The 24798-nt window shown below is 39.4% G+C and overlaps 2 protein-coding genes across 3 annotated transcripts in view; one reads left to right on the top strand and one right to left on the bottom strand.

Annotated features, from left to right (window-relative positions):
- The window catches only part of IQGAP2 (IQ motif containing GTPase activating protein 2), a 287508-nt gene that overhangs the window by 192278 nt on the left and 70432 nt on the right, over nucleotides 1–24798 (top strand). For both annotated transcript variants that reach the window (XM_044266779.1, XM_044266786.1), the window contains 4 exons: nucleotides 2177–2340; nucleotides 16301–16391; nucleotides 21006–21173; nucleotides 24121–24263. In XM_044266779.1, the coding sequence (XP_044122714.1) occupies nucleotides 2177–2340; nucleotides 16301–16391; nucleotides 21006–21173; nucleotides 24121–24263 (566 nt within the window). The remainder of the gene's footprint in view (nucleotides 1–2176; nucleotides 2341–16300; nucleotides 16392–21005; nucleotides 21174–24120; nucleotides 24264–24798) is intronic.
- F2RL2 (coagulation factor II thrombin receptor like 2) lies at nucleotides 6790–13359 on the bottom strand. Its single transcript, XM_044266798.1, has 2 exons — nucleotides 13148–13359; nucleotides 6790–9307 (listed from the first exon to the last, which is right to left on the bottom strand). Exons 1-2 carry the CDS (start codon nucleotides 13209–13211, stop codon nucleotides 8235–8237), a joined length of 1137 nt encoding a protein of 378 aa, XP_044122733.1. The 5' UTR covers nucleotides 13212–13359; the 3' UTR covers nucleotides 6790–8234.

The following is a 24798-nucleotide window of genomic DNA, read 5'->3' as shown; positions in this document are numbered from 1 at the left end:
GTGTGTGCATAGATAGGTGACCCTTGATGGGTTTGAATTGCACAGGCCCACTTAAATGTGGATTTTTTTTTATCAGCGCATTATTATAAGTATTTTGTCGTGTGATTTTCATTTCTCTAGCTTATTGTCAGAGTACAGTATGTAATACATAAAAACATACAAGATACTTGTTAGTTGGTTATGCTATCGGTAAGGCTTCTAGTCTGTAGTAAGCTACCACATTCATATATCATAAAATTGACCCATTGATCGTGTTTCTGTGGTGACTTTTATGTATCTAAGATGCTATACTACCATCACCACTGTATAAATTCAGAACATCTTCATCACTCAAAATTGATGCTTGGTACCCATGAGCAGTCACTCCCCTTCCTCTCTCCTCTCATCCTCAGCAACCGCTAGTCTGCTTTGTTTCTGTGGATTTTCCTATTATGGACATTTTGTACAAGGAGAATAATGTAATGTGTGTCCTTTCATGTCTGGCTTCTGAGCATCATGTTTTCAGTGTTTCCAGATTGAATCAGATATCCATATACCTCATATTCTTTTTTAGGTTAGGTTATATGCCATTCTATGGATAGACATTTTGTTAATCAGTTCATTAGTTGATGGATATGTAGGTTGTTTCCACTTTTTATCTGTTAAAAATATTTCTGTAAACCTTGATATATAATTTTTATGTGAACATACAGTTTCAGTTCCCTTGAATGTATATGCCTAGGAAGAGACTTGCTGGATCGGATGGTAATTCTGTGTTTAATATTTTAAGGAACTGCCATTTCCTGTTCCTACCACCAACACATGAGAGTTCCAGTTTCACCACATCCTCACGACACTGGTTACTGCTTGTCTTTTCTATTATAGCTGTCCTAATGGGTAGGAAGTGCTATCCCATTGTGATTTGGATTCGCATTTTCCTAACAGCTAATATTGAGTATCTTTTCATGTGATTATTAGCCATTTATGAATCTTCTTTCAAGAAGTGTGTGTTGAAGGTCTTCATTTTAAATTGGGTTGTTTTTTTTTTTTTTTCAATGCCCAGTTTTAAGAATTTCTTATATTTGGTGAACATGTATATAAGGTGTATGGGTCTTTGTCAGATACAGAGCTTCCAAGTCTTTTCTCCCAATCTCTGTAGATTGTCTCCATCTTCTTTGGTGTACTTTGAAGCACATAAGTTTCCTTTTTTACGGCATCCCATGTATTTCTCTTTTTCTTTAGTTGTGTTTCTAGTGTCACAGCTGAACTTACTGCCTAACCCAGGCCACAGAGATTTACTGTTCTGTTTTCTTCTAAGTGTTATATAGTTTAAGCTTCTTCACTTAGGTCTGTGACCCACTGGGGGTTATTTTTTGTGTATGATGTGCTGTTGGGGGTCCAACTTCACTCTTAATGCATATGGATGTCCAGGTGTCCCATTTGTTATAAAGCCTTTGACCTGCTGGGTTGTCCTGGCACTCTTGTCAAAAATCCAATTGACCATAAGGGTAAGGGTTTATTTCTGAACTCTAAATTCTTTTCCCTTGATCTATACATCTGTCCTTAAATTACTGCCATGCAGTATTGATTAACTATAGCTTTTAGTAAGTTTTCAAAATGAGAAAACTCCAATTTTGTTGTTTTTCAACATTGCATTGGTTATTCTTGGCTCCTTGGATTTACATAGGAATTTTAGATTCAGCCTGCCAATTTCTGTTTGAAAGAAAAAGGAAAGGATTACACCAAATCTATAGATCAGCTTGAGGAGTATTTCCATCTTAACAGCATTAACTCTTTCAATCCATGAACATGGGATGAGTTTTCAATTTATTTAGGTCATCTTTATTTTTTTTTTTTACATAGGACTTTATAGTTTTCAGTGAACATATCTCATTCTTCTTTCATTAAATTTATGCCTATGTTTTCTTTAAGTAATTCGTGTGTTTGTGATCAGAACCTATTCCAAATGGAATTTTCTCCTCCTTTTCATTTTCAGATTGTACAATGTGAGTGTGGAGAAATAAACTTGATTTTCCTACATTGCTCTTGTATCCTGCAGCTGTGGCGTGCTTATTTATCTGCTCTTACAGTTCGTGTGGTGGGGGGTCCCCATCCCCTTTCTAACTCCATCTTTGTCACAGGTGATTCTAGAGAACTTATAATGGACTGTGACTTAAGAAAACCTTTTCCCCCCTAGGAATTGTAGCTGTGGGACACATCAATGAAGCTATTGACGAAGGGAATCCTTTGAAAACTTTAGACACTCTGCTGTTACCAACTGCTAAGATTAAAAATGTGGATCCAGACTATGCCCAGCACTACCAGGATGTTTTATATCATGCTAAATCGCAGAAACTCATGGTGAGTTCCAGTAGGTTTTGTTGCTTTTAAATTTATAGAGCACCTTGTGGAGAGGGGCTGAGAGGAAAGATTTGCTATACTCATTTTCCCTAAAGCATATGAGCTGTTTGTCCCAGCAATTGCCTATGGATCAAAATGGAAATAATGGGGCTCTTTTTATCCTTGTGTCAAACACGAGGTAGAAGGTGGCCCCAGGGCTAATTACTCCTTCTACTTTAACTGTAAACTCATTGGTGGTTCACTTCTTGTTCAGAGTCCAAGTCATTGCATATTTACTGAGCACATACTGTGTGCTTAGTTCCATGTGTAGCATCTGGTGGGGGTAGGAGGGGAATGATACAAGGAACATCTAACATTTAAAGTTCTGTGTCCTTATCCTTGAGAGGCTTAGAAACTGAGGCAGTGGGCATTCTCGTATAGAATAGTTATGTAACTCTGAGAGAAGTGTAAGTCAAAACGGGTCCTGCAGAGAGTAGTGCAGGGACAGTGGATTGTTAGGGGTGAGAGTCCTAAGAGGAGTGATCATGGAGACAGAGCATGCTCCTGAAGGAGGAGGAGGAGCTGGCTTCTGGGGGCTGGAAAGCAGGAGGATGCAGGCTGGGAGCACAGGCCCAAGAGCGTGTGAACATGCTTTGTTTTCTGCCTGGGAGGAGACTGACCTGACTCCTTAAAGGGCAAAGGGTTTTTTCCACGATGCAGAGCTTATACTTACCATGGGAGGAATTCCATAGAACCTGCCCCCTCTTGGAAAGGTATCAAGAGGCAAAGTTTTTGGCCTCCTCCCTGAGAGTGGGAGTGATGCTCCCAGGGACCTACCTACTCATAGCTTCCATGTCCCAAAGTGCAAACCAAATCCCAAAGGTGTGGATGTTTCCCCTGTATAGGTCTTCACAACCCAGAAACTGCCTCACCGGAAACAGGAAAAGCATCTTTGCCTAGAGCAAACATTTATTGAACACACGCTATTTGCCATGCATGATGTTAAGTGCCTATAACATACCATCTCATAGAATCATTATAATCCATAACAGCCAGATGAAGGAAATATCTTTGTTATCATTTTACAGATAATGGAACTTAGACTATGTAATTTGTCCAAAGCTATTCAAAAAGTAATTGGTTCTGCAACCATGCCCTGGTCTGTCCAATTAAGAAACATATATTGTTGTGCATTAAGGCAGTTGAGAGAGAATGTTTACTGAAGCATTGTAATAGCAAAAGACACAAAACAACATAAATATCCATCAGGAGTGGACCAGTTAAGTAAATTGTATTATATCCATACAGTGAAATACTCTGCAGTCATTAAAAAGAAATAGTTAATCCATACTGGACAATCTCCAATGTGTGTATCATTAGGTAAAACAAAAACAAAAACACACTCAAAAAAATTTTCACATTCCACATGCCTCAAAATGGAACACATGCCAACTGACCAATTGTAAACATATGCTTGCATTTGTGTAAAATATTTCTAGAAGGAAACACCTTCTGGAAGGTAAAATAGAAAGCTGGTGTAGATGAGAGGTGACTTTTTTTTTTTAAGATTTTATTTTTAAGTTACCTCCACACCCAGTGTGGAACTCGAATTCGCAACCTTGAGATCCAGTCACGTGTTCTACTGACTAAGCCGGCCAGGTGGCCCAGGAGACTTCTTTCTTATTCTGTTGTTGTGCTGTTTGGATTTCATTTTTTTAGAGTGCATGTATTGCAGGCTAAATGTTTCTAAACTTAAAAAAACAAAACAAAAAACAGTGTAAACAACCCACAGAGGACTGTTTCCGCTGTAACTTAGTTTCTAGAATATGACCTACTGGCCCAGGCAAAGTATTCCCTTCAAAGCAGCTAACCCTCAATGCAAATTAGTAGAAATATTTTGTCGTAATGTAGCCTTGAGCAGTATACGGAAGTGTTGCCTCTGGCAAAGAAAATTGAGTGGGGAGGGAAGAAGAAGAAATATTTTTCAGCATTTTAAATTTTGTACTATATACTACCTCTACAAAAATATTTTTAATAAATAAAAATTCAAATGCCTATGTTTACATGTATGTGTGTATATATGTTATATGTGTGTGTATATATATACACACATATACAGATAACCCTACACATACATATTCTAGTCATCCCACACTACTGAACTGCCTTGTTATAGGTGAAGAAAAATATCCCCCAACGTGGGGACTTCTGAGATGTTAGACTTCTGACAGGGACTGCCTTACCCCCTGTGTTTTTAGGATGCCATCAGGTCAGCTGTCCTTATTTGACCTTCACAGCACTATGGGGCTGGGCACCTCTCACCTGATATGAGGGAATGTGAATGTTAAATTGCAAGCTAGGAAATAGGATGATGAGACTGAAACTCAAGCCTTGGGTCTCCATGTCCCGGGGAGGGTGGATTGGGTCTCCGCCTGCTGTTCCCACAGATGGGGCCTTAGCCATGGCACAGGGCACACTTGTCAGCATTGAAAGATAAAATTATTTGCTTTGGAGACAGATGGGTACCATTTCAGGATTTGCTTTGTCACAAAATAACCAGAGATTTTAGTCAAATCCCTCACTCTTTGTGCTTCTGTTTCCACATGTGTCAGATGGGTGTAGTAGTGCCTCTCTTATAGGATTATGGTAAGGGTCAAGTGACCCTTTACACTTGCCAGCCAGGTGCCCATTTACACATATATGACCCATACATAATATGTCTTTGTATGTTAATGCATTTCTATTTCTGTATGTCAATGTATAGTTATGTGTAATTGCATGAATTATGAATATATATGTGTGTTAGAGTGTTCAGCGTTTTGCATGGAGCTACCTACCACAAGAAGTACTTAAATACTGTAGCAAATATTATTGGGGACCCTAATAGTTGCCCCAAAGGTAAGGGCGGAGTGATGACTGTGTCACGTGGTCCTTATGAGACGCACGGATTGTTCCATCCACAAACCACAGTTAGGATCTTCTGGGTACAGAATAGAGATAGACTTGGATTCCTCTCTGCCCACAGCTACATGAGGTTTGGCCTTGAGGTGGGCTGGACCCCACATGCCTTTCATAGGCAGGCTGTGGAAGAATGCTCCAGAACGCTCCAATCTAATGGCTGTAGGTCAAGATGGAATGTCATAGAACCTCGCCAGAACACTCAGAAGCCTTTACCGAGTGCCCATGCTTTGCCAGCTATCAGGCTTGCTTCCTAAGTCTAAGAACAGTAGCTTTAGTAGTGGAAATAAAGCATTAGATATGAACCTAAGAATCTGGGTTCTAGCTCAGGCATTAAGCCACATTGGACCTATAAAATTAGGAGCTTGAACTGTATTGGCAATAGCTAACACACTGAAAACATTACTGTTACAAGCAGTGAATCTGATTTGGTTAAATGGCTATTTTTAAACACCATTTTCTTTCTTTGCCCATTAATTTTGAAACTTGGTTTTCTCAGCTTATTCTTTCCCTAAAAAAAAATCTGATTCTGGTGTTTTGTTTTGTTTTGTTTTGGGGGGGGGTGAGGTCTCTGTGTATGTTTTTAAATCTGCTATATTGTTATCTAGAAATTCCAGTTTTTGAAGGAGGTAATTCTGCGTCTTGCCTTCCCAAGGTCTGGCCTTGGAAAATACTAGAAAAAAAAAAATTACACTACTAGTATTGTCAGTATAAAGTGAAGTTTGTGTGAAAGTATACAGCTGTTAAAGATCAAAAAGATAGTGTCTGCATGGAATTTGTGGCCAGCTTTATGAAAGATTGAGGACCTTGACTTAAGTTGGTGAGAATTCTTAATCCTTATTAATAGTATTTCAAGTGTAACCTTGTCTGGGCACCAAATTCCTTTTGTCTCATGGAGCATGGCATGTCTCATGGCATGGAGTATGTTAGCATGTACCTAGCAGACAACACATTTTCTATGTCCCTTCACTAGAGGCAGTGAATTGTGAGCTATTTTTAAAATCACGTGTTTTCCTTGAGAACTCAGAAATTAGTCCCCCTAAAAAAGCTTGGTTTTACTCCATGTATATTTGCTATATAGAAGTTGTGTGCTTTTAACAAATAAATATTGCTGCATTTTTCACCCCTAGGTATAACTGTGTTACACATGGTAACTTTATTTGCAGAAACCAATTCCTTTTATTGAAGTTTTTGTTGTCTTAAAACTTATTTTAGGTTTCTTTTCTTTTTTTTAAGTTTTTCTTTTTAATTTTAAGTAATTTCCAAACCCATCATATCTTTACACCCAGCGTGAGACTTAAACTCACAATCCAGAGATTAAGAGCCTCTTGCTCTACTGACTGAGCCAGCCAGGTGCCCACAGGTTTCTTTCTCTTGCTTGCTATAGTGCTTAACTGATTTTTATTCTTCATGTAACCTCGTACCTACTATAAAAGATCTTCATGTGTGTGGTTTCTGTAGGTTTTTTAAAACTAAATTTAATGAAATAGGAAAGTCTGAACAATAAAACAATTCTTTGAAAATTTTTATTGTTTTGATAGTCACTACAAAGTATATGGTCTATGCACATTCCCATGGACTTGAACATTTATGTCAACAATCCTTCATACCCTTAACCACTAATATCCCATCTCCTATCTAATCTCTAAGCTAAGAGAAAAGTTGTTATTGACTTACAGGAATATACTGGTCATTTAGAACAAAATATTTCCCCTTTAAAAACTACATATAAGGGGAAAAATATTGGAGATGTAGGGGGAAAATATTGGAGATGTTTTTAAACTTCTAAATGACCTCATGAGTGTGTTCTATTTTAGCTTGTTTTTTTTTACATGCCCAACTAAAAGTGATGTCCAATGTCATACAAGGTACATTGCCTTCTCAATAAGAATTGAATATCTTTGGGAATTTATTCATTCACTCAGCAGTGTGATATACAAAGCACAGATCTGGTCCCCACAGATCTCGAGAAGACTAAGATCTATAAGAAGCTAAAGAAGGGAGAGTATGAGCCCCTTCTTTACTTGGTGCTTATTTAAGTGTTAATGAAGTTAATATGTGTATGTAAAGGAACTACATGTAAGTGTCAGAATAAAAATACAAGAAAGGGAAAAAAATGAACTATTAGCAGGACAATCAGAAGAATGGTCCTTTGAGATTTTAAGAAATGTAAAGATTTATGTCGAACATGTTACAAACAGCTTTATGATTGAGAGTCAAGAGCAAAGAGTGGAGAAATCACGATTACAGCAAAGCAAGAAGCTTGGCCAGTGCCTACTTGGCAGACAAAGTTTATTGGGAAGTAAAGTTGGAAGCCCTGAATGTTGAGCTAGAGATTTACAGTTTATTCCAAAACAGTAGACAGCCAATGGCAGTTTTTGAACTGTGGGTTTTGAGTGATGTGCTCAATCTACTATCTGAGGACAATTACTCTGGTGGTGGCCAGTGAAATGGAGGAAGGCTGGCAGTGAAGAGAATGACAAGAAGGCAAAGGTAGGACTAGGGTAATGGACCCCAGTGATAAAAATGACTCAGAGGAAGTTGACGAGGTAGCCACCAGCGTGAGAGTGGAAGGAGGCAGAAGAATTAAAAATGACACCGGATAGTGAAAACAAGAGATCTTAGCTTCTCCCTATGCTTCATTCTCTCGCACCTCTTCTGCCATGACACCTAGAGCAAAAGCCTTGTAGAAGTGAGGAAAATGAAGATGTAAAAAGCTTAAAGTATGAGTCGGCAAGTATGTCAGTTGCCCTAAAGAAAATGGTGATGTCTTTGCCCCTGCAGTGACATTCTTAAAACACTGAGAAAGTACTAAATTTAAAAAGTGCTATTGAAATGTTTTATTCTGAAGCGGTATTTCTTAGGAGCTCAAAAATGGGGCCACAGGTTAGAACTCCTTGCACTAGGCATATGTTATCCCAAGAATGCATGTTTTCATGGATAGTCTTCCTCATTCCTTACGATGATTTCACCATCGTAAGGTAAACAGTGGAGTGATCTATGATTTTTGACATGAGAAAATAAAGGAGTGGATCTAGGCAACTATTGAGGCTCCCAAGGCACAAAGCTATGAGATAGACAAAATATAAGCCATCTGTGTTGTTGTAGTAGTAGTTGGCATGGTGAATAATAAGTATGACATTGCTCGGAGCAAAGCAAATGGTAAAAATCACAAGAATGAGGAGACTCGCCTTAACATAGCACAACCATCTGTCATCATATGTATTAAGCCTCCGAATGATGGCTGTGTAGCAGTAGATAACAACCACAAAGGGAACTAAGAATCCAAAGACCGCCAAGGACACGAAGTAGTAGAGTTGGAAGGGAGATGAAGACTCGCATGTGTTGTGGACATCATGGCAAGTGGTGATATCCTGCTGGACAAGGTAATACTCCTGCTTTAGGATGAGAAATGGCAGCAGGTATAAGAAAACCATTGCCCACACCAATCCACATGTCACGAAGGCATAGGTGCGCTTGGGCAGTGCTCGGTAAGTAAAAGGATGAACAATGGCTAGGTAGCGGCTGATACTAATGCAGGCAAGGAGCAGAATGGAGCAGTACATGTTGCCATAGAAGATGACTGTGGTGGCCCGGCACATGAGCTCTCCGAACACCCAGTTGTTGCCATTGAGATGGTAAGCTATCTTAAAGGGGAGTGTGACACAGAAGAGAAAGTCTGCAATAGCCAGGCTGGTGTAGAAGATGGTCATACAGATAGATCTGGTCCTGAAGAAGAGCATCCACAGGGTCACAGCATTGGCCGGCGTACCTACTGCAAACACCAGGATGTAGATGGCAGGAATCAGTTTGGTACTTAAGGAGCTGCCCAGGTACCCCACAGTAGCATTATTCACACGAAGATGGGACATGCTTTCTTCAGGGCACTTAATTTTTACAGGTGTGGTAGTTCCTGTCCAGCCTTCTATGGCAGAAAGGGGGAAGTCTTCAAAAGAATTGAAGGGGTCCCCACGGAAGGTCTTAATAGGTAAGGTTGGTTTTGCCAAGATGCGTACATCATTCTCTGCACCTGTAATTGAGAAGAAGTATTAACATGGAGCATTGCCAAAGTCCATGGCTATGGTTCAGGAGACAAGGGCTACATAATTTCTGTAGTTATAGAATTGAGGATCATTTTTATTTTAAAAAATCGGGCAATTGACAGGAATGCATTTGGTACATATCCATGCACCAGCACTGTGCTCGCCCATGCAGGGACAAAAATGAGATGGCAACTGCTTGCAGGTGGGAAGTTTATAATACTGCTGGAGAAAACAGTAATAGCACATCAGACCTCTACAGGCCAATATCAGGTCAACTATAAATCGTACAGGCATTCAGACAGTAGTTAACAGATTTAAATGTTTGAGCAGAATGTCAGGAAAAAGATGAACATGAGCAAAGACGAGCAAGGGTCATAAAGAGATGGAAATGAATAGATGAGTAAGAATCTGGTAGATGAAATATGGACAGAGGCATAATGTGGGAGAGTATGGGCTGTGAGACCATCAGATGAGTTAATTCAGCAAATGTTTATTGCATACTTAAATGCCAGCAATAGAGTTTTAAATAAACTCTAGGTCTTCAACTGTTAGACTAGTAGAGAAGATCCACAAAAATGTGTTGTGTTAGGCTCACAAGGTCTGAGGGATGAAAGAGTAGTCTCCAGCCAAATCTCTGAAGGCCTCTTACCTGTACTAAGAAATGACATGACCATTCTTAGATGCTGGGGTCATGCACACACAAAACTACGGACAGAGGCATGGCCATTGTGGTAGCATGATGGGCCCCCAAGAGTCCACCTGCTAATGCCAGGAACTTTTGAATATGTTATTTTATATGGCAAAAGGACTTAGCAGATGTGATTTAGGGTCTTCAGATGGCATGAGTATCCTGGATTGGCTGAGCAGGCCAAATGTAATCCCAAGAATCCTTTTAAGAGGGAGGCAAGAGAGTCAATGTCAGATATTTAAAGATGCTGTGCTGCTGGCTTTGAGGATGAAAGGGTGAGCCATAAACTGAGGAATGCAATTGATGTCTAGAAGCTGAAAAAAAAAAAAAGCAAAACAATAGGTTCTAGAGTCTCCAGAATGAACACAGCCTGGCTGACACCTTGACTTCAGGACTTGTGACCTCCAGAAATATAATCTGGATTGTTTGAAGCCACTCTGTTTGTGGTAATTTGTTCCAGCAGCAATAGTAGGTTCATATAACCCTGATTTGACTTATATTTAAGATGACTTGGTGACCGCGTAGAGAATAGACTGAAATGGTAAGAAATTAGAGGCAAGCGGGATGCATTCGGAGCCTCCTGTAGTCATTCAAACTCAAGGTGGACAGTAATGGAGTAGAGCAACAACAGTAGAAAGGGGTAGAGGAACACTTGAGACTGATGGCAGCTCTGAGGACCTGGCATCCAGTTGGCTCTGGTGGCAGTGGGGGGGAGGCAGAAGGCAGGCTTCTTCTCTAGATGATGTTAGGTGAGAAGATGGAACAAGGGGCAAGAGTAGAGGAAACAAAGGAAGAAAAGATGGAAATAGAGAATACAGTGAATGATCTCATGTCACTGTAGAGTGACAAATGGTAATCACACCACACAATGTGTAGAATTGTTGAATCACTCTGTTGTGCCCTTGAAGCTAATGACACGCTGTATGTCAACTATACTTTAATTTAAAAAACTATGAAAATTGGAAATGGAACAAAAAGGAGCAGAGACACAACCACATACTATAAATGCTGGGCATTGGTTGGCAGGCTAATTTTAATAATCCTAATTCATGCAAGACCAATTTCAAAAGCATAATAGACTTTAATACTCAAAACTATTTCTCATTATAGAATTTTCCCAAAAATTACTCCTTGAGATGTACAGGAAGTAGATCCTGTAAAATGTCTAAGATGAACTTTCATGGTGATTTCAGACCTCATATTAATTTAAAATACTATTGTTCTGCCAATTACATCTTTTCCCATGACCTCTGAATTCCTACATGTTGAATACTTGGACTTAGTGATTAGTAACCTGGTTCTCATTCAAAGCCAGTTTCCCTTCCTGCTTTAATCTCTAGCAGCTGGCCCCCAGGTGAAACTGAAGGCTTCCTCATAACCTTGAGATTGCACAAACTGAATTCAGTGTGTAAAACAGAAAGTGTTGCCTGAACAAGTAGGGACAGAAAGGTGTTCATGTGTCATTTACGAGAGGATAGATTAATGAAAAAGAAAAAAGCACCTGGGAAGAGTTCTTGTGTGCCTGTGTTGAGTTGTGAACTCTGAAGGTGTGTTGCATAATGTTTAAGTTCAGCCGCACAAATCCTCCTCAATTTTGCATTTTGGAAAATGCTTAAATTTGACATGACCCTTAGAGAAGGGCCTTGGGAAGTAGGCACAAAGCTGGAAGACTGTGGCTGAAGAACATGGTGTATAAGATATTTCCTTTCAAGATCCGATAAGACAGCTGTGAAGTGAAGTGTTTGTCAGTTTGCAGAAAATTCCTGTGGTTAAGCAAGACATGGTGTCTAAAAACAGGGTAAACAGTGGCTCTGTGAAGAAGTCTTGAGTCCTTTTTCCATGAGAATTCCAGATCTGGTTCAACTTGAATAAGTCTTGTATTCCTTAGAGTCTGGTGTGCCTTAAGCATAGTTCTCAATGTTAAATTTTATATATTTAAAAAATTTTCATTGAATTCTTAATAGTCTTCCACTTGGTAGAATGTTTCTGAAATGTTTTTAACTTGGGGAAAGGCCTCAGAAAGGGACTGATTGAGGGCAACCGGATTTCAGCCTCTAAGCAATTGGTTCTTCATGCGTGTTTCTCCCCCACCCCACGGGAGAAGGGAAGTGCACTGCCTTTCCCTTTGTCACCTTTAAATGTCCCCCGTTTGCCTCTATGAAACCCCACCAACCAGCATCTTGAAGGAGCCCCCTTCACAAACCGCTTTTCTTTTTCCTTTTCTGTTGTATTTGCCTTCATCCACACCCAGAAAGTAGAGTCACTTGCCTTTTTCATGAATCTACAGATGTGCTGTTGCCCTGAGTGGGTTCTCTTGGGACTCTCCTACAATCACCTTGGCAATTGAAACAACATTCCTTTATGGAGGCTTAGTTTTGTTGTATTTCTATTTATTCTACTTCATCGCTGTCCCTCACCCCAGCTCTCCTGCTCCTAACAATACTGGCAGGCGAATGTGTAGTGGTAAGAAAAAAAAGTTGGGGATCCAGACCTATTGCAAACTGGTTTATTTTGGAGTAAGCAGGAGATGACAGCCTAACATTGTGTTGAGTGAAATAGGAAACACATAAAGAGTTAAATAATAGTATCTGGGAGATCTCATTTCTAAAACTAAAAAATCTTGTGAAAGTAGGGAAAACTCCATGATACAAGAGAAAGTAAAAAAAAAAAAAAAGTATTTGATTAAGAAACACTAACTTGTTAGTACTATTTATTGAAAGACCACTCATTCGTTCTAGGAATATTCTTGTTTCCCCCCATTTGTGCTTTAAGAGAATGTATAAACATGGTTTTTTTTTTAATTACTTGAAAATGTGCTATCTTTGCTGATTCGGAGGAAATTCTTGCAAAATCAGAATATTCTCGCAAAGAAAATTTGATTCTTAATTCTAGAGATCTAAAATCTTGACCACGCCCAAATAATTAAATCGAAGCAGAGAACATTAGTCAGTCTTTGGCAAGGTTTAAAACGAGCGAACAGACCCCAGCTACTCACTTCCATGATGCTACCTTTAGTGAGAAACAATTAAACTCTGCCTTTTGGATTGCAGGTTGTGGGAAATGCAAAGAAAATGGGATGTAGTTCACTCTTGCTACACAAACCAGCACCCCCAATATGCCCCGTAAGAAAAGAGCTTACCGCTTTGACAAAAAGTGGGCGACAGGAGCATTACTCCAGCAGCAGCAAAGATGAGGGCTTTCATCGTGGTGACCTGAGTCCCGTTTCCCAGCTGTTATTAAACGTATAGAACTAGGGAGCACGGTTCCACCTCAGTCTCATGTGTTAACAGCAAAGGGAAGCCTTGGTCTCTGCTTAAGAGTGTGCTATCCTGGGCTCCACAGACTGGGAAACTTGCCCAGGTCCTCTGGAGGGAAAGGGTGTGACGGTACTCATGTTACAGTGCGCATGACTCAGGCTGAGCTCCGAGCACATTACTTTGTCCCCAGAGAAAATCATTTAACTCTTACCCACCCCTAATATAACAATCCATTCTGAGTAGATGCTGTAATTCCCAACCAGTGTGCTTCTGCGCATGGAAAGAATGTAGGTAACATACAGCCCTTTCCAGAATAAATTGAGTAGATGTCGAGTAGCAGTCGGTTTTGACTCTGTCACATATCTCAATTTTATCCATTTAAAAAACACAGTCCCACAGTGTCATTTCCACTCAGTAACTGAGCTGTCGGAATTTATTCTTTCCTTATCCTTCCAGTTCTTTCAAATCTTAATTTTTAAACCCTTTACTTAATTATAAATGAAATGAATCATGGAAAGCCAGCATTTTTTAGGAATTTAAATGTAAGAGCTTGACTACTTTGAAAATTCTCAATCAGTGTCACATTGGTCTGTATTTGTCATCCCTCCTTGGCCAGACTTGGTTTCATGGTGTTTGATTTTGCCATAACTCAGCATACTCGTTGGTTGAACTGAAGTGATGATACAACATTGAAACGCAGAGAACTCTCTCTATTCTGTGGTTGTTGGTGAGCAGGTCTATAATAAGCTTTTTTCTTTAATTGTGGCAAAATAGGTATAACATACAATGGACCATCTTAATCATTAAGTGTCCAACTCAGTAATGTTTAAATATGATCACATTGTTGCACAACATATAAGCCTTTGTGAGTAGTTATTTTCCAGAGGATATGATTTAATGTGCAGTTAAAAAAAAAAAAAAAGCATTGTCGGAGATTTTTCTGTAATTAACACAACTTAAGTGTAAACGCCAAGCCAAACAATCCAACTGCATGTTGCATATAGAATGGGACAAGAATCAGAAAATGCAGGTTTCACTTAAGACTTACAGGCTGAGGGATAAGCCAGGAAGGAATTGATCTGTGTAAACTTTGCACACTTGATTAAATTACATCACAGGAATTTTACAATCAAAAGTCAATGTCTGGTACTTCAACTATGTAATATAGATAACAGAAACTGAGACTTGAAAGCTGTTATATTGTAGCAGCAAAAACCAAAATGCCACAAAATAGTGAAAGGGGTACTTTTTTATTTAATTAAAATTGTCTAGAATTCTTCTAAATTCAGGAATTGATGTCTTGATTTACAGATGACCCAGCTTCTCGTAACTTAATCCATTTGTAACTTATATGTTGAAGCTCTTTAGCTAGAGGTAGGGTCATTACCATCCTATAAATATAGTTCCAGACTTCTAGTGGGCAATTTCAAAGGAGACCTTAAACTGGTGGGATTCAGTTTTTACTCCTGGTTTTGTATTTAACACTAGCATCCTTTAGTGTAACGAGTCATGATTTAAACTGCTGACTTAAATTAATTTGATTTGTCAAGTTTCTCTTTGGTGTGTCTGATAAAAAAGATACTTTAAGCTTTGAAGTGGGATTGTTAACTTCCTTCTCATCTGGGCAAAGTTTGTATGGTATATCTTCTACAGCGATAAGTTATGAAGGAATTTCGTAAATGCTCTTCAAAAAAATGGAAACAGACGTAAATGAACTTGCATGGAACATAGTTTTTAGGTTGTACTTGGGAAGAGTGTTTGGGTTTTCTTTGACTTTGGGAACAGAAAGAAAACAGTTCCTACTCACCCGTCTCTTCATTCTTCCTATAGTCTTCAATTTCCTGTCTTGCTTTCTGTTTGAATCCTTCCTGTCCATTCTCTTAAGAAATGGAGACTCTTGCTAACAGGTGACAGTTCACATGTGACAGAGCTAGCTAGGTAGACATGATTGCAGAAGCAGGTGCCAGGCCTGGTCTCCATTACCCCAGATGTTACAGGCTAAAATAAGAAATTCTTTGTCTCATTTTCATAATGCTTTCCAAACAAACATTATCTCAGGTTAATCTCTGAGGGAAATAGTATTGAAGTCTGCCAGAAGAGCTGGTGAATGTTATTTCTCCTTCTACAACCCATCTATCCATCAGGAGTCCAAAATGCTGGAGCTGGTTCTCCATAGCTCTGATGAACTACTTTCTGTTCATCACAGCCTTAGTATTTCCTTGTAATCTTGGGCAAGTTTATTATATCCCTGATCACATTGTATAATTATTTTTAGATAAATGTATCTTTTCTACTAAACTGTTAGGTCCTTGAGGGTTCTTTGCCTTATTTTTGTCTCTGTGTCTGATAAATGGTGTTGTATTTCCCTGAAATTTAAAATACCCCATGGTACCCAGGGTCACCTTGGGTACCACAGTTAGTGATTAAGAGAGAGGATGCAGAGAAGACTTTTGTGAAGGAGGTGGCATTTGAATTAAGGCCTGAATGGTCAGAAAGCATCAAGAACCACACAGCCAGGATGCCTGGCTCTGAAGGAGGCTGTGTGCAGGTCTGGGCCAGGCAGTAGAGGAGTGGGAGTGAAGCCAGAGGGGTCAGAGGGGCTAGATTGTTAGATTCCCCACAGTCCCCGGGAAGCGACTTTTGTTTTTTCCTCCATGCAGGGGAAACCCTGTGGAGGAGTTTAAGCAGAGAGATCATCCAGTGAGACGTCCATTTTGAAGACAATATATCTGCTTCTCCGTGGAGGACAACTGTGGTAGAGGGCAGTTTTGGAAGCCAGAAAAACAGATAGACCAATGCACCCATCCAGGTGGGAGATGACAGTAGGCTGGACTGAAGGGGTGACAGTAGAGAAGGGAGAACAGGTTGGATTTGGGGGTTATTTCATTAATAATTTGTACAGTGTACAGCAGTGCTTGGTAGGTGCTGGCTAAGACTTTTTAGAAACTGTAAAAATGAGCTCCTGAAAAGCAGTTCTAGATTCTGTTTCATCATGATTCACTGTTCTTTCTTTTATTCTCTGACAATATTCCCAGGACTCTGAGAGTGTTTCCAAAGTTCTTTGGCTGGATGAAATACAGCATGCAGTCAATGAGGCCAACATGGACAAGGACAAAACAAAACAATGTAAGCCCTCATCTCCTTTTGTCGGCCCCATGTGCCTTGCTGGTTAAGCCACCGAGTTGTTTTTTATTCAAGTAATTTTTTAAATTATATCATTTTAATATCTGAAAAGATTTGGATCCTTAGCAATTTCAGTGCTTGTGTATATATAGAAAAATAAGATTCACTGGTGGTGGCACTACTTTCAGTGATTGGGTGCTAACTCTAGCGAAATCTGAGGATGTTGCTGAACAAAATCTAGAAAGCCAAAAATGGTTTCTAAACTCTCAAATTTCTAGTGTGACCAAGCCCCTTTTTTATCTTGATCCTTAGGAAGCTAGCCCTGTCTGCTTAGTAAATGTCTCTCTCCCTTCCATGCTTTCCATCGTATTAGTCAGGATTTTCCAGAGAAACAGAACTACATATATATTTTCATCTGGAAAAAAAAATAGAGCTACATATATAGTCCTGTATCTGTGTATATCTGTGTATGTGTAGATAAATAGTTGTTCCTCTGGAAAGTATGTAGTACATATATAGTCACATAGAGAAAGAAAGAGGAAGAGGGAGATTTATTTTAAGGAATTGGTTCGTGCCATTGTAGGGAGCCTGGCAAGACCAAAATCTGTGGCAGGCCCCAGAGGCCAGATGGCAGCATTTAATCACCAAAGGCAAGTGGGTGTGGTTGCTGTAATGGACAGCAAAGCCAAAGCCGTCATCAGAATAATCCCATTCACAGAGACCAGTGGCTGATTGACCACGGTGTTCCTAGAAATGAAACAGACTGTCTCCTAAATTCATACTTGGTTTGTACAAGTGGAAGAAGAGTTCTAGGTCAAATGAACAGAAGTATAACTTGAATAACAAGAGCAGAGAGTCATGGCCCCTCTATCAGTCCCATACCTAATCGTTTACAGACCAAGAACCCCTTGAATGAAGGGGAGACCAGGCCCTCTTGAGAACGAACAGTTAACACTATCAAAATTGTACACAGTTCATCTTTCTTCTAGGCTTCCCCTAAAGAGGTCTTCAATCTTTGACTGTGGTGGCTGGCCGAGGGGAAAGCACACCATTAGACTTTTCAGGGATTAAGGACACTGGCTCTGAATGGACACTAATACCAGGAAACCCAAAACATCCCTGTGACCCACCAGTCAGAGTAGGGGCTCACGGAGGTCAAGTGATCAGTGGGATTTTAACTCATTCTTTCTCCCTGTGGGTCCTCAAACCAGCCATGATTCCTTCTGCAGCTGTCGAACACCTAAATGGAATAAACATAATCTGCAAATGGCCGAATCCCTTCATTGGCTCAAATGATTAAGCTTTTAATTTTATTCTAAACCTCTCTTTTCATAGAGGAATAGTATGAAAAATCACACGGTGTTCTAAAGTAGCTTCAAGAATGATATACTAGCACTCTACATATACAAATAACTTAATGAAGATTCCTGAAAGTGTTATTCATTAACCTGTCCATTCATGGCACAATTAGGATGTACCCTGTTGTATCAGGTCATAGGATGCTGTTGAGAAGCCTGAGTCTTGCCCCCAAAGATGTGCTTTTAAACTTTGGAAGCCTTCCTGGGGGAACATCTGATTTTTATTTCCTCAGCCTGGAAAAATATGTGCATTTCTCCAACCTGAATTTTTATACCCTTAGGGTCTTTGAAGTCTTTCCGTTCTAGCACTCTAATCCTTAAGAAAAAATAAAATGAACTTGAGATGTGTCCATAAGAAACTTAAATTTAAATATAAACCTGAAGGAAGCCATAGTTTGAAGAAATGCATTAAAAAAATAAGGTGGTAAAAATAGGCTCTCAAGTAGCCGTTTCAGGTTCCCCTTTTTCTCTTAGAAATCAAACCAGTTTAGAAGTCCTTTCATTCATTTTATTCATGTTCTTCCTACCTGTGGCCTAAAACTGTGAAGTTGGATGTTTTCCCCCATTGAGACCCTCATGGTTCTACTGACTCTGCAACCCAGAGGCTCTCTCAAATATGTGTGACGGTCCACTCCAGACCAACACATTTAAAATCCTGTCTTCCACCTCAGTCCTGTACCTCAGAAGAATAGACGTAGTATCTTCTACAACAAAAAGATGTTCTGAAATAAAACCTTCTATATTCTCATATCAAGATGAGAATTTGCCAGTTTGTCAAAAAGGAGTTTAATCTTACCTTTAAAAGCATTCTTCACCCTTCGTATGAAGGCTTGAAACAGATCCTTGTTACATGTTGTAAGCGTCAAGCCCACTCGCAGGTAGTCTGGGAAAAGTGTTGCCCTATGTGTTTTACCACAGACAGGACTTAAGTCTGAGTGACTCAAGTCTCCTACGTTTGGGCCCATGTTCATGTCCACTGGAGACCCATGCTTTCTTAAAGTAGGTCTGTCTCTACTTTTGACTCCTGAGAGCAGTATTTCCCAAACTTCTCCCATTATTGTATCGCAAGGAACCTTTTTAGGTAGATTTTCCGAGTACTTCCCACCATGAAATTTGAATACCACAGATCTATTGTGTTTCTATTCATGAACCATAGATAGGCCTATGCTTTCTACACAAAAAGATGTTTTGCCCCCTCCCCGCAAGAACCAATTTTTTTGCCCTTCTAGGGATTATTTCACCTCTTGGGAGAGAATACATGCCTTAGAGAAAGACCATCAGTATATGGCCTAAGATATAACACAAAGCGTTCCTCTGAGTCTCTTAGGAGATTAATGGGAGTTTTCTTAATTTGTTCCGTACCACCAACATACCTGACTTTATGTAGACCATTTATCTGACATCTTCAATTATCTGGAGCTAAACCATATCCCACAGATGAATCAAAAAAGGAATCAAAATCCATGTCTCAAAGCCTGTGCCCTGGACCCGCTCATTGAGGACCCCTGGGAGAGATAACTGGAGCTGTGTGTTCTCATCTTGGGCAAAACACTAACTAGTTCGGTGATACCTCTGCACAGCTCAGAGCACATCGGGCAGTGAGGTGTTGGCTGCCCTGTGTGAGCACAAGGCAGCAAGAGGAGAACTGGCAGGACAGGAGGGGACAACAAAAAGGCAGAGGAGTTTGAGGCCATTTTAGTGTAGAAACAAAGAACCCCAAACACACCTCCATAGTACTTGAACTACAATAAATAATATTTATTAATACCACTCATGGTATTTATTATAGCACAGTAGAACGACAGGAAGGACTCTTCTGGCAGCGCTCAGTAAACACTAAGCACCTACTGTGTACCAGGGACTGTAGATAAAATGATGAGCAGGAAGAGACACTTTTCTCATAGGATTTTCTCCAGGGCTTTAGATTTTTTACAGAAAATAGTTCTTTTAAGAGGAGGATTATGCTTTGGTTACCTATAAAATGAACCTGTTGGCCCCCTACTTGCGGGTCAGCACTCGATGATACAGCACATTTCCAGTGCAAGAAATGTGTGCCTCTATTCTACCCATCTTTTAAGAAATATGCCATTCTACTGGGTTAGGTGAAGCTGTCATATAATTCATGTGAGGATTCTTTGTCATTTACTTGTTGCTTCTGCTTCTCTGAGACCACAAACCTCTCGAACACCAGGACCGCATTTGTCCCATCCTTGAAAGCTTTCCTGGAGAGGAGGAAAGGGCAACTGTTGGTCTATTCCTATTAAGTCCTACAAGCACAAGAGCACACCGCTGGGCCTTTTGTTCTGCAGCAGTTGAAGTTTGCTACAGAAGTTCTTGATGCTGTACGTAAAGTCAAACTCCGCTTTTCTTGCCCCTCCAGCTTTCATACTTCCACACACATGAGAACGTAATTCAAGGACGTCAGTATACCATGAGGCATGTGTATGGTTGAGTTTGACATGTGCATGTTTAAAAGAGAAAGAATATCCATCTCTCCCCCTTTTCTTCAAAAACTTTGTCTACAAAGTATTTTAACCTGGTTTCTTCCATTTTTGTTCTAGATTTCTAACTCAGTGCATTGATGGTTTGTGAAAACAGTACTCTCATTGGTTGGGCCAGAATATTCTCAGCTGAAACAGAAGTGGATAATAAAGAATTCACCATATTAACCTTGTTTAGACAATGAAGAGTTCAGTGTGGTTTGATTTGGGGGGAGAGGCAGGAATTTAAAATGGGATAAGATGTTTTCTAGGTCTAAACTGGCTCCAGAACCAAGTCGATTGCATATGTCCAACAGCTGTACCTGTTGCCTTTCCAGAACGTTTGTTTAGGTTGTTAATGACAGATCTTGTGAAGTATACTAGTGCTATACAAGAGAACATCAGGACTTTTACTTGTTCTAAAATAAAAGTCTTCATATGATTAGTTCTCAATTACTGATTGATGGCCTACGTCAGGACTGCATACCTACTGTCCCCACTTACAGAGCACTAGAGTGAGTAGGACCTAGTGCTTCACAGCACACGAGAGTAACCTGGACACACCACGATTTTTAATAAACTGCATTTCTGTGGGGCTGTGTTCTTACAACCTAAACTGGTAAGTGAGTTGGTAACTGTCGCGGGTATATGCGTTGCATACTCTGAAAGGGTAAAAAGGTTTATTGGCAATGCATTCCTGAAAGGTTAAATTTTATCTTTACATGCCTCTAGCTAAGTAGAAGATAACCATTAACAGAAACTTTTTTTTCATGATACAGGGGTCACACTGGTCATCGATGTTAATCAGTGTCTGGAGAAAGAAAAGCCAAGTGATATTCTGTCTGTTTTAAAGTCTTCTATGTCTAACACAAATGATGTAATCCCTGAATGTGCTGACAAGTACTACGATGCCCTTGCAAAGGCAAAAGAGAACAAATCTGAAAGTGGTAAGCTTTTTAGTCATTAGAACCAACTAAATATCGTTTTGAATATGATGCGGTCTGTGGTCTTGTATTAGTTTTAAAACAAATACTGCTTTCAGATGAACATTTCTAAAATACTTTTTTATCTTGGGCTCCTGGGTGACTCAGTGAGTTAAGCGTCTGCCTTCAGCTCAGATCATGATCCCAGGGTCCTGGGATCAAGCCCTGCATGGGGCTCCCTGCTCAGTGGGGAGCCTGCTTCTCCCTCTCCCTCTGCCTCTCCCTTGGCTTGTGCTCTCACTCTCTTTTTCAAATAAATAAAATATTTAAGAAAAAAATGTTTTTTTATCTTGAAAAATTTTTAGATGTGGCTTTTTTTTTTAAACCTCGGATTAACTTGGCTATGCATGGGTGCTTTCATAAACTTGAGAAATACAGTGTTTAAGGAGATTTTTCTTTATTCAGAGTTTCCTTGTTGATCCATTTCTCTAGTGATACAAACTGATTTTTTAAAAAATAATGTGTAATTATTAAAGAAAATCAAGCCAATACAAATAATTAAGAACAACTGTTAGCCACATAGAAACAATGCTAGTGAGAGTTTAGTTATATTCTTTTTATTCTATCTGCTGAGTCACCTAGATAATATCAATCTGTTAATTACATTTGAAAAATAAAATTGGGATTAACTATGTCCCTCCTTTTATTTTTTAATATATAGAGAGAATATTTCTTTTTTTAAAAAAATTATTTATTTATTTATTTTCAGCATAACAGTATTCATTATGCTTGCACCACACCCAGTGCTCCATGCAATCCGTGCCCTCTATAATACCCACCACCTGGTACCCCGACCTCCCACCCCCCGCCCCTTCAAAACCCTTGGATTTTTTTTCAGAGTCCATAATCTAGAGAGCATATTTCTACATTGACCTGTTTCTCTTTATTCTTTTTGAAACAAATGGTAGATGATTGCACAGTCTTGAGTAGGAGTAAAGCGTAATTTTGAATATGTGAACTAAAGTAGAATGAACTGGTCTCCAAGCAACCAGATCCATAACCTCAGCAAGTGTTTATGCTCATTCAATCCAATGACAGACCATGAAGTGTTAGCTCTGGAAAATATCCTTGAGATGATGAGCCCGAAACTCATTTCTCAGATTAGGAAACAAATTCTACGATTGTGGTCAGAGGAAGCCCATAACAAACCCAAAGCGGTTAATTCTTGATAGTTCGTGTACTGTTCCTTTAGTAGATTGTTACTGAGAACCTTGTGTCCTGTCAAGGATCTGGGTGTCTCTTGACTCACAGGCTGGTGTTTATTTGCACCACATCGTAGATCTTGGACTTCCTCTTCTTTAAGAAACTGCTGTGACAGTGTATGGCCTAAGAAGTAGAACTGGAGGGGGAAAGGGTGGTTTTTGGGTTTTTTTTGTAGTTCAGCTAGAAGACTTTCCCATAGTACCCTATGTATTTTTAAGTTTACCTGATGTCTTTCCAACCCAGAGACTGCACCCTTCAATTCAGCAAATTGCCCATTGATGAAGTGTGAAGAGGGTTATTGGCCATTCTGTCTTACCTGGCATCTGATTGCCCTTTCCCTTTTCATTCCCTTCACATCTCTTCATTCAGAGCCACTGTAATGTCTGTAATGGAGAAAGACTTGTACTACAGTATTAATGCAGGGGTTAAGTTCAGGTTCAAGTCCATCTTCTGTCCGCTGCCCTTGCCTACTCCTCTTCCTTTATGCCATGTTCTGGTACATGTAGTCATATATCCCCAGATTCCCAATTCAGAAACCCAGGAGTTATCTTAAATCCATAATGATTACTTATGATCATCCTAATTTGACTATACAATGTGTGTTCTAGTAGACCAGTACGTCTACACAGATAACAGGTGTCTTACTGCCCAGGAAAAGAGATGCATCTCCTTTCAAATGGGCAGTCACAAACAGAACAGTTGAGGAGCACTTAAAACCACATAAAGAATCAAAATACATTCAAGGGCCTTGAAGTTACCTCTGCTGAGTTATTTGAGTGCATTTAAATATTCTGTAAGGAAATTCACTTGAACTTCAACTTCCCTGTAAAGACATTTAGTCTAAGGCTCACTTGACAGCAGTTGACTTAGACTGATCAAGGTCAGATCATTTTTATGTTTATTTTTGTTGCTGTTTTTAGCTTGCTGGTCTGGGACAGGAATCGTGGCCATTCAACAAAATAAACAGATTTCTAAATATGAAATAAAGCCCATGGATTCATGAGGAGGAGATGCTCTTCTTAACTAATGAAGCCATGAGTGCCATAGATTTTTTTTTCTAGTATATCCTTCCCCCCAAATTAAGTACTTTCTGCAATTTTTTTTCTCATTTTGTATGGTTGGGTGGAACAAGGTGAGTCAAACCAGGACATTTTCCTTCTCCCTACTTAATGACTTAGTATTTGCATATGCCAGTTTTTACTTTAGATAAAGTAGTCTGCAAAGATGAGTCACTTCTCTGTTGGTTTCATGCAGATCGTTGGCTTTCCCTACATAATGGGTCACAGTCCTTCCAGGTCACTCCTTCTCAGAGAAGTTGCTGGGAGACTTCCTAAGTAAAGAAGATTCTTGCTTTTGGTCTCCTCTGTCCATTTGTCATGCTGTTCATATCTACCAGGGACACATATTCTTTGTTTGCTTTTCCTTCTTAATGGCCATTTGTGACTCCTCTCCTCATGAGAAATTTGAGGTCCAGAGCCCTAGCATTACACATCCCTCTGTCCTTCTCTTGATTTGACTGAGTTGAGAGCAGCCATTGAATACATAGAATTCACTCCATTTAATGAGTCATTTCTCATTATTTTAACTTGGGCCATCAAAATGCTTGATAAAAAATTGTTTATTAGATCATTTTACATATTAGAGAAACTACATTAGTGTTCAAAGTTTCAGTGTTTCTTTCTGGAATGTAACAAACTTCTTTTTTTAGTGTCTACTGAAGGTTCCTGGCTCAAATTCAGCCTGCAGGATAAATATGAGTACTACTACAACATCGATTCAAAGGAGAGTTCCTGGGTCACACCTGAACCATACTTGCCTAAAGAATCATGGCTCACAAAAAAAGAAATTGAGGTAGGAGGTTCATGTTTAATGAAACTGTACTATGGAAAAATAAGTGTGATTGCTTTTCTGTTTTTGAATCATGGAAGTGATGGGAGGAAATAACTGATTTATTAAAGCCTGAATATAGAGTAAAATTACAGAGTAAAATCTTCATAAATGCCATTGTATATGGCTGCATGGCTACTAACTTTTACAATTATTTCCATATTAGTATACCACCACCAGACAGAGCAAGGGGATGAAAGCTTTTGTAGCTTGTTTGGAATGATCCATTATCCTAAGAAATCAATCTTCAGGTTTGCCTTGACACAAAAGCTCAATTAGTAATAATTACTTGGTTGTCAGTATTTGGAAAGTCTTATTCTTTCCCCCTCGCAGCCTACCACAGAGATACATACAACCTTTAAAAAGTCAGTAATGCTTTCTGGGGGGAAATACTCTTGAAAAGATGTTCACAAGATGTCTTTGGACTTGAGACCAAAGTTGGACCTACAAGAAGTGAAAATTTCTGTTTGATCCATGCATTGTAGTATATTTAAAGAGA

The sequence above is a fragment of the Neovison vison genome, chromosome 1 (assembly GCF_020171115.1).
Source record: "Neovison vison isolate M4711 chromosome 1, ASM_NN_V1, whole genome shotgun sequence".
Classification (NCBI taxonomy): domain Eukaryota; kingdom Metazoa; phylum Chordata; class Mammalia; order Carnivora; family Mustelidae; genus Neogale; species Neogale vison.
The sequence above is the reverse complement of the archived record's forward strand: the minus strand, read 5'-3'. Positions and strand labels throughout refer to the sequence as shown.

Bases quoted from the DNA above. Each gene is read 5' to 3' on its own strand.
- F2RL2 (XM_044266798.1), bottom strand. From the start codon at position 13,211: ATGAAAGCCCTCATCTTTGCTGCTGCTGGAGTAATGCTCCTGTCGCCC. The intron at 9,308-13,147 runs GTAAGCTCTTTT...TCTCAATTACAG, and splicing joins GCCCACTTTTTGTCAAAGCG to GTGCAGAGAATGATGTACGC.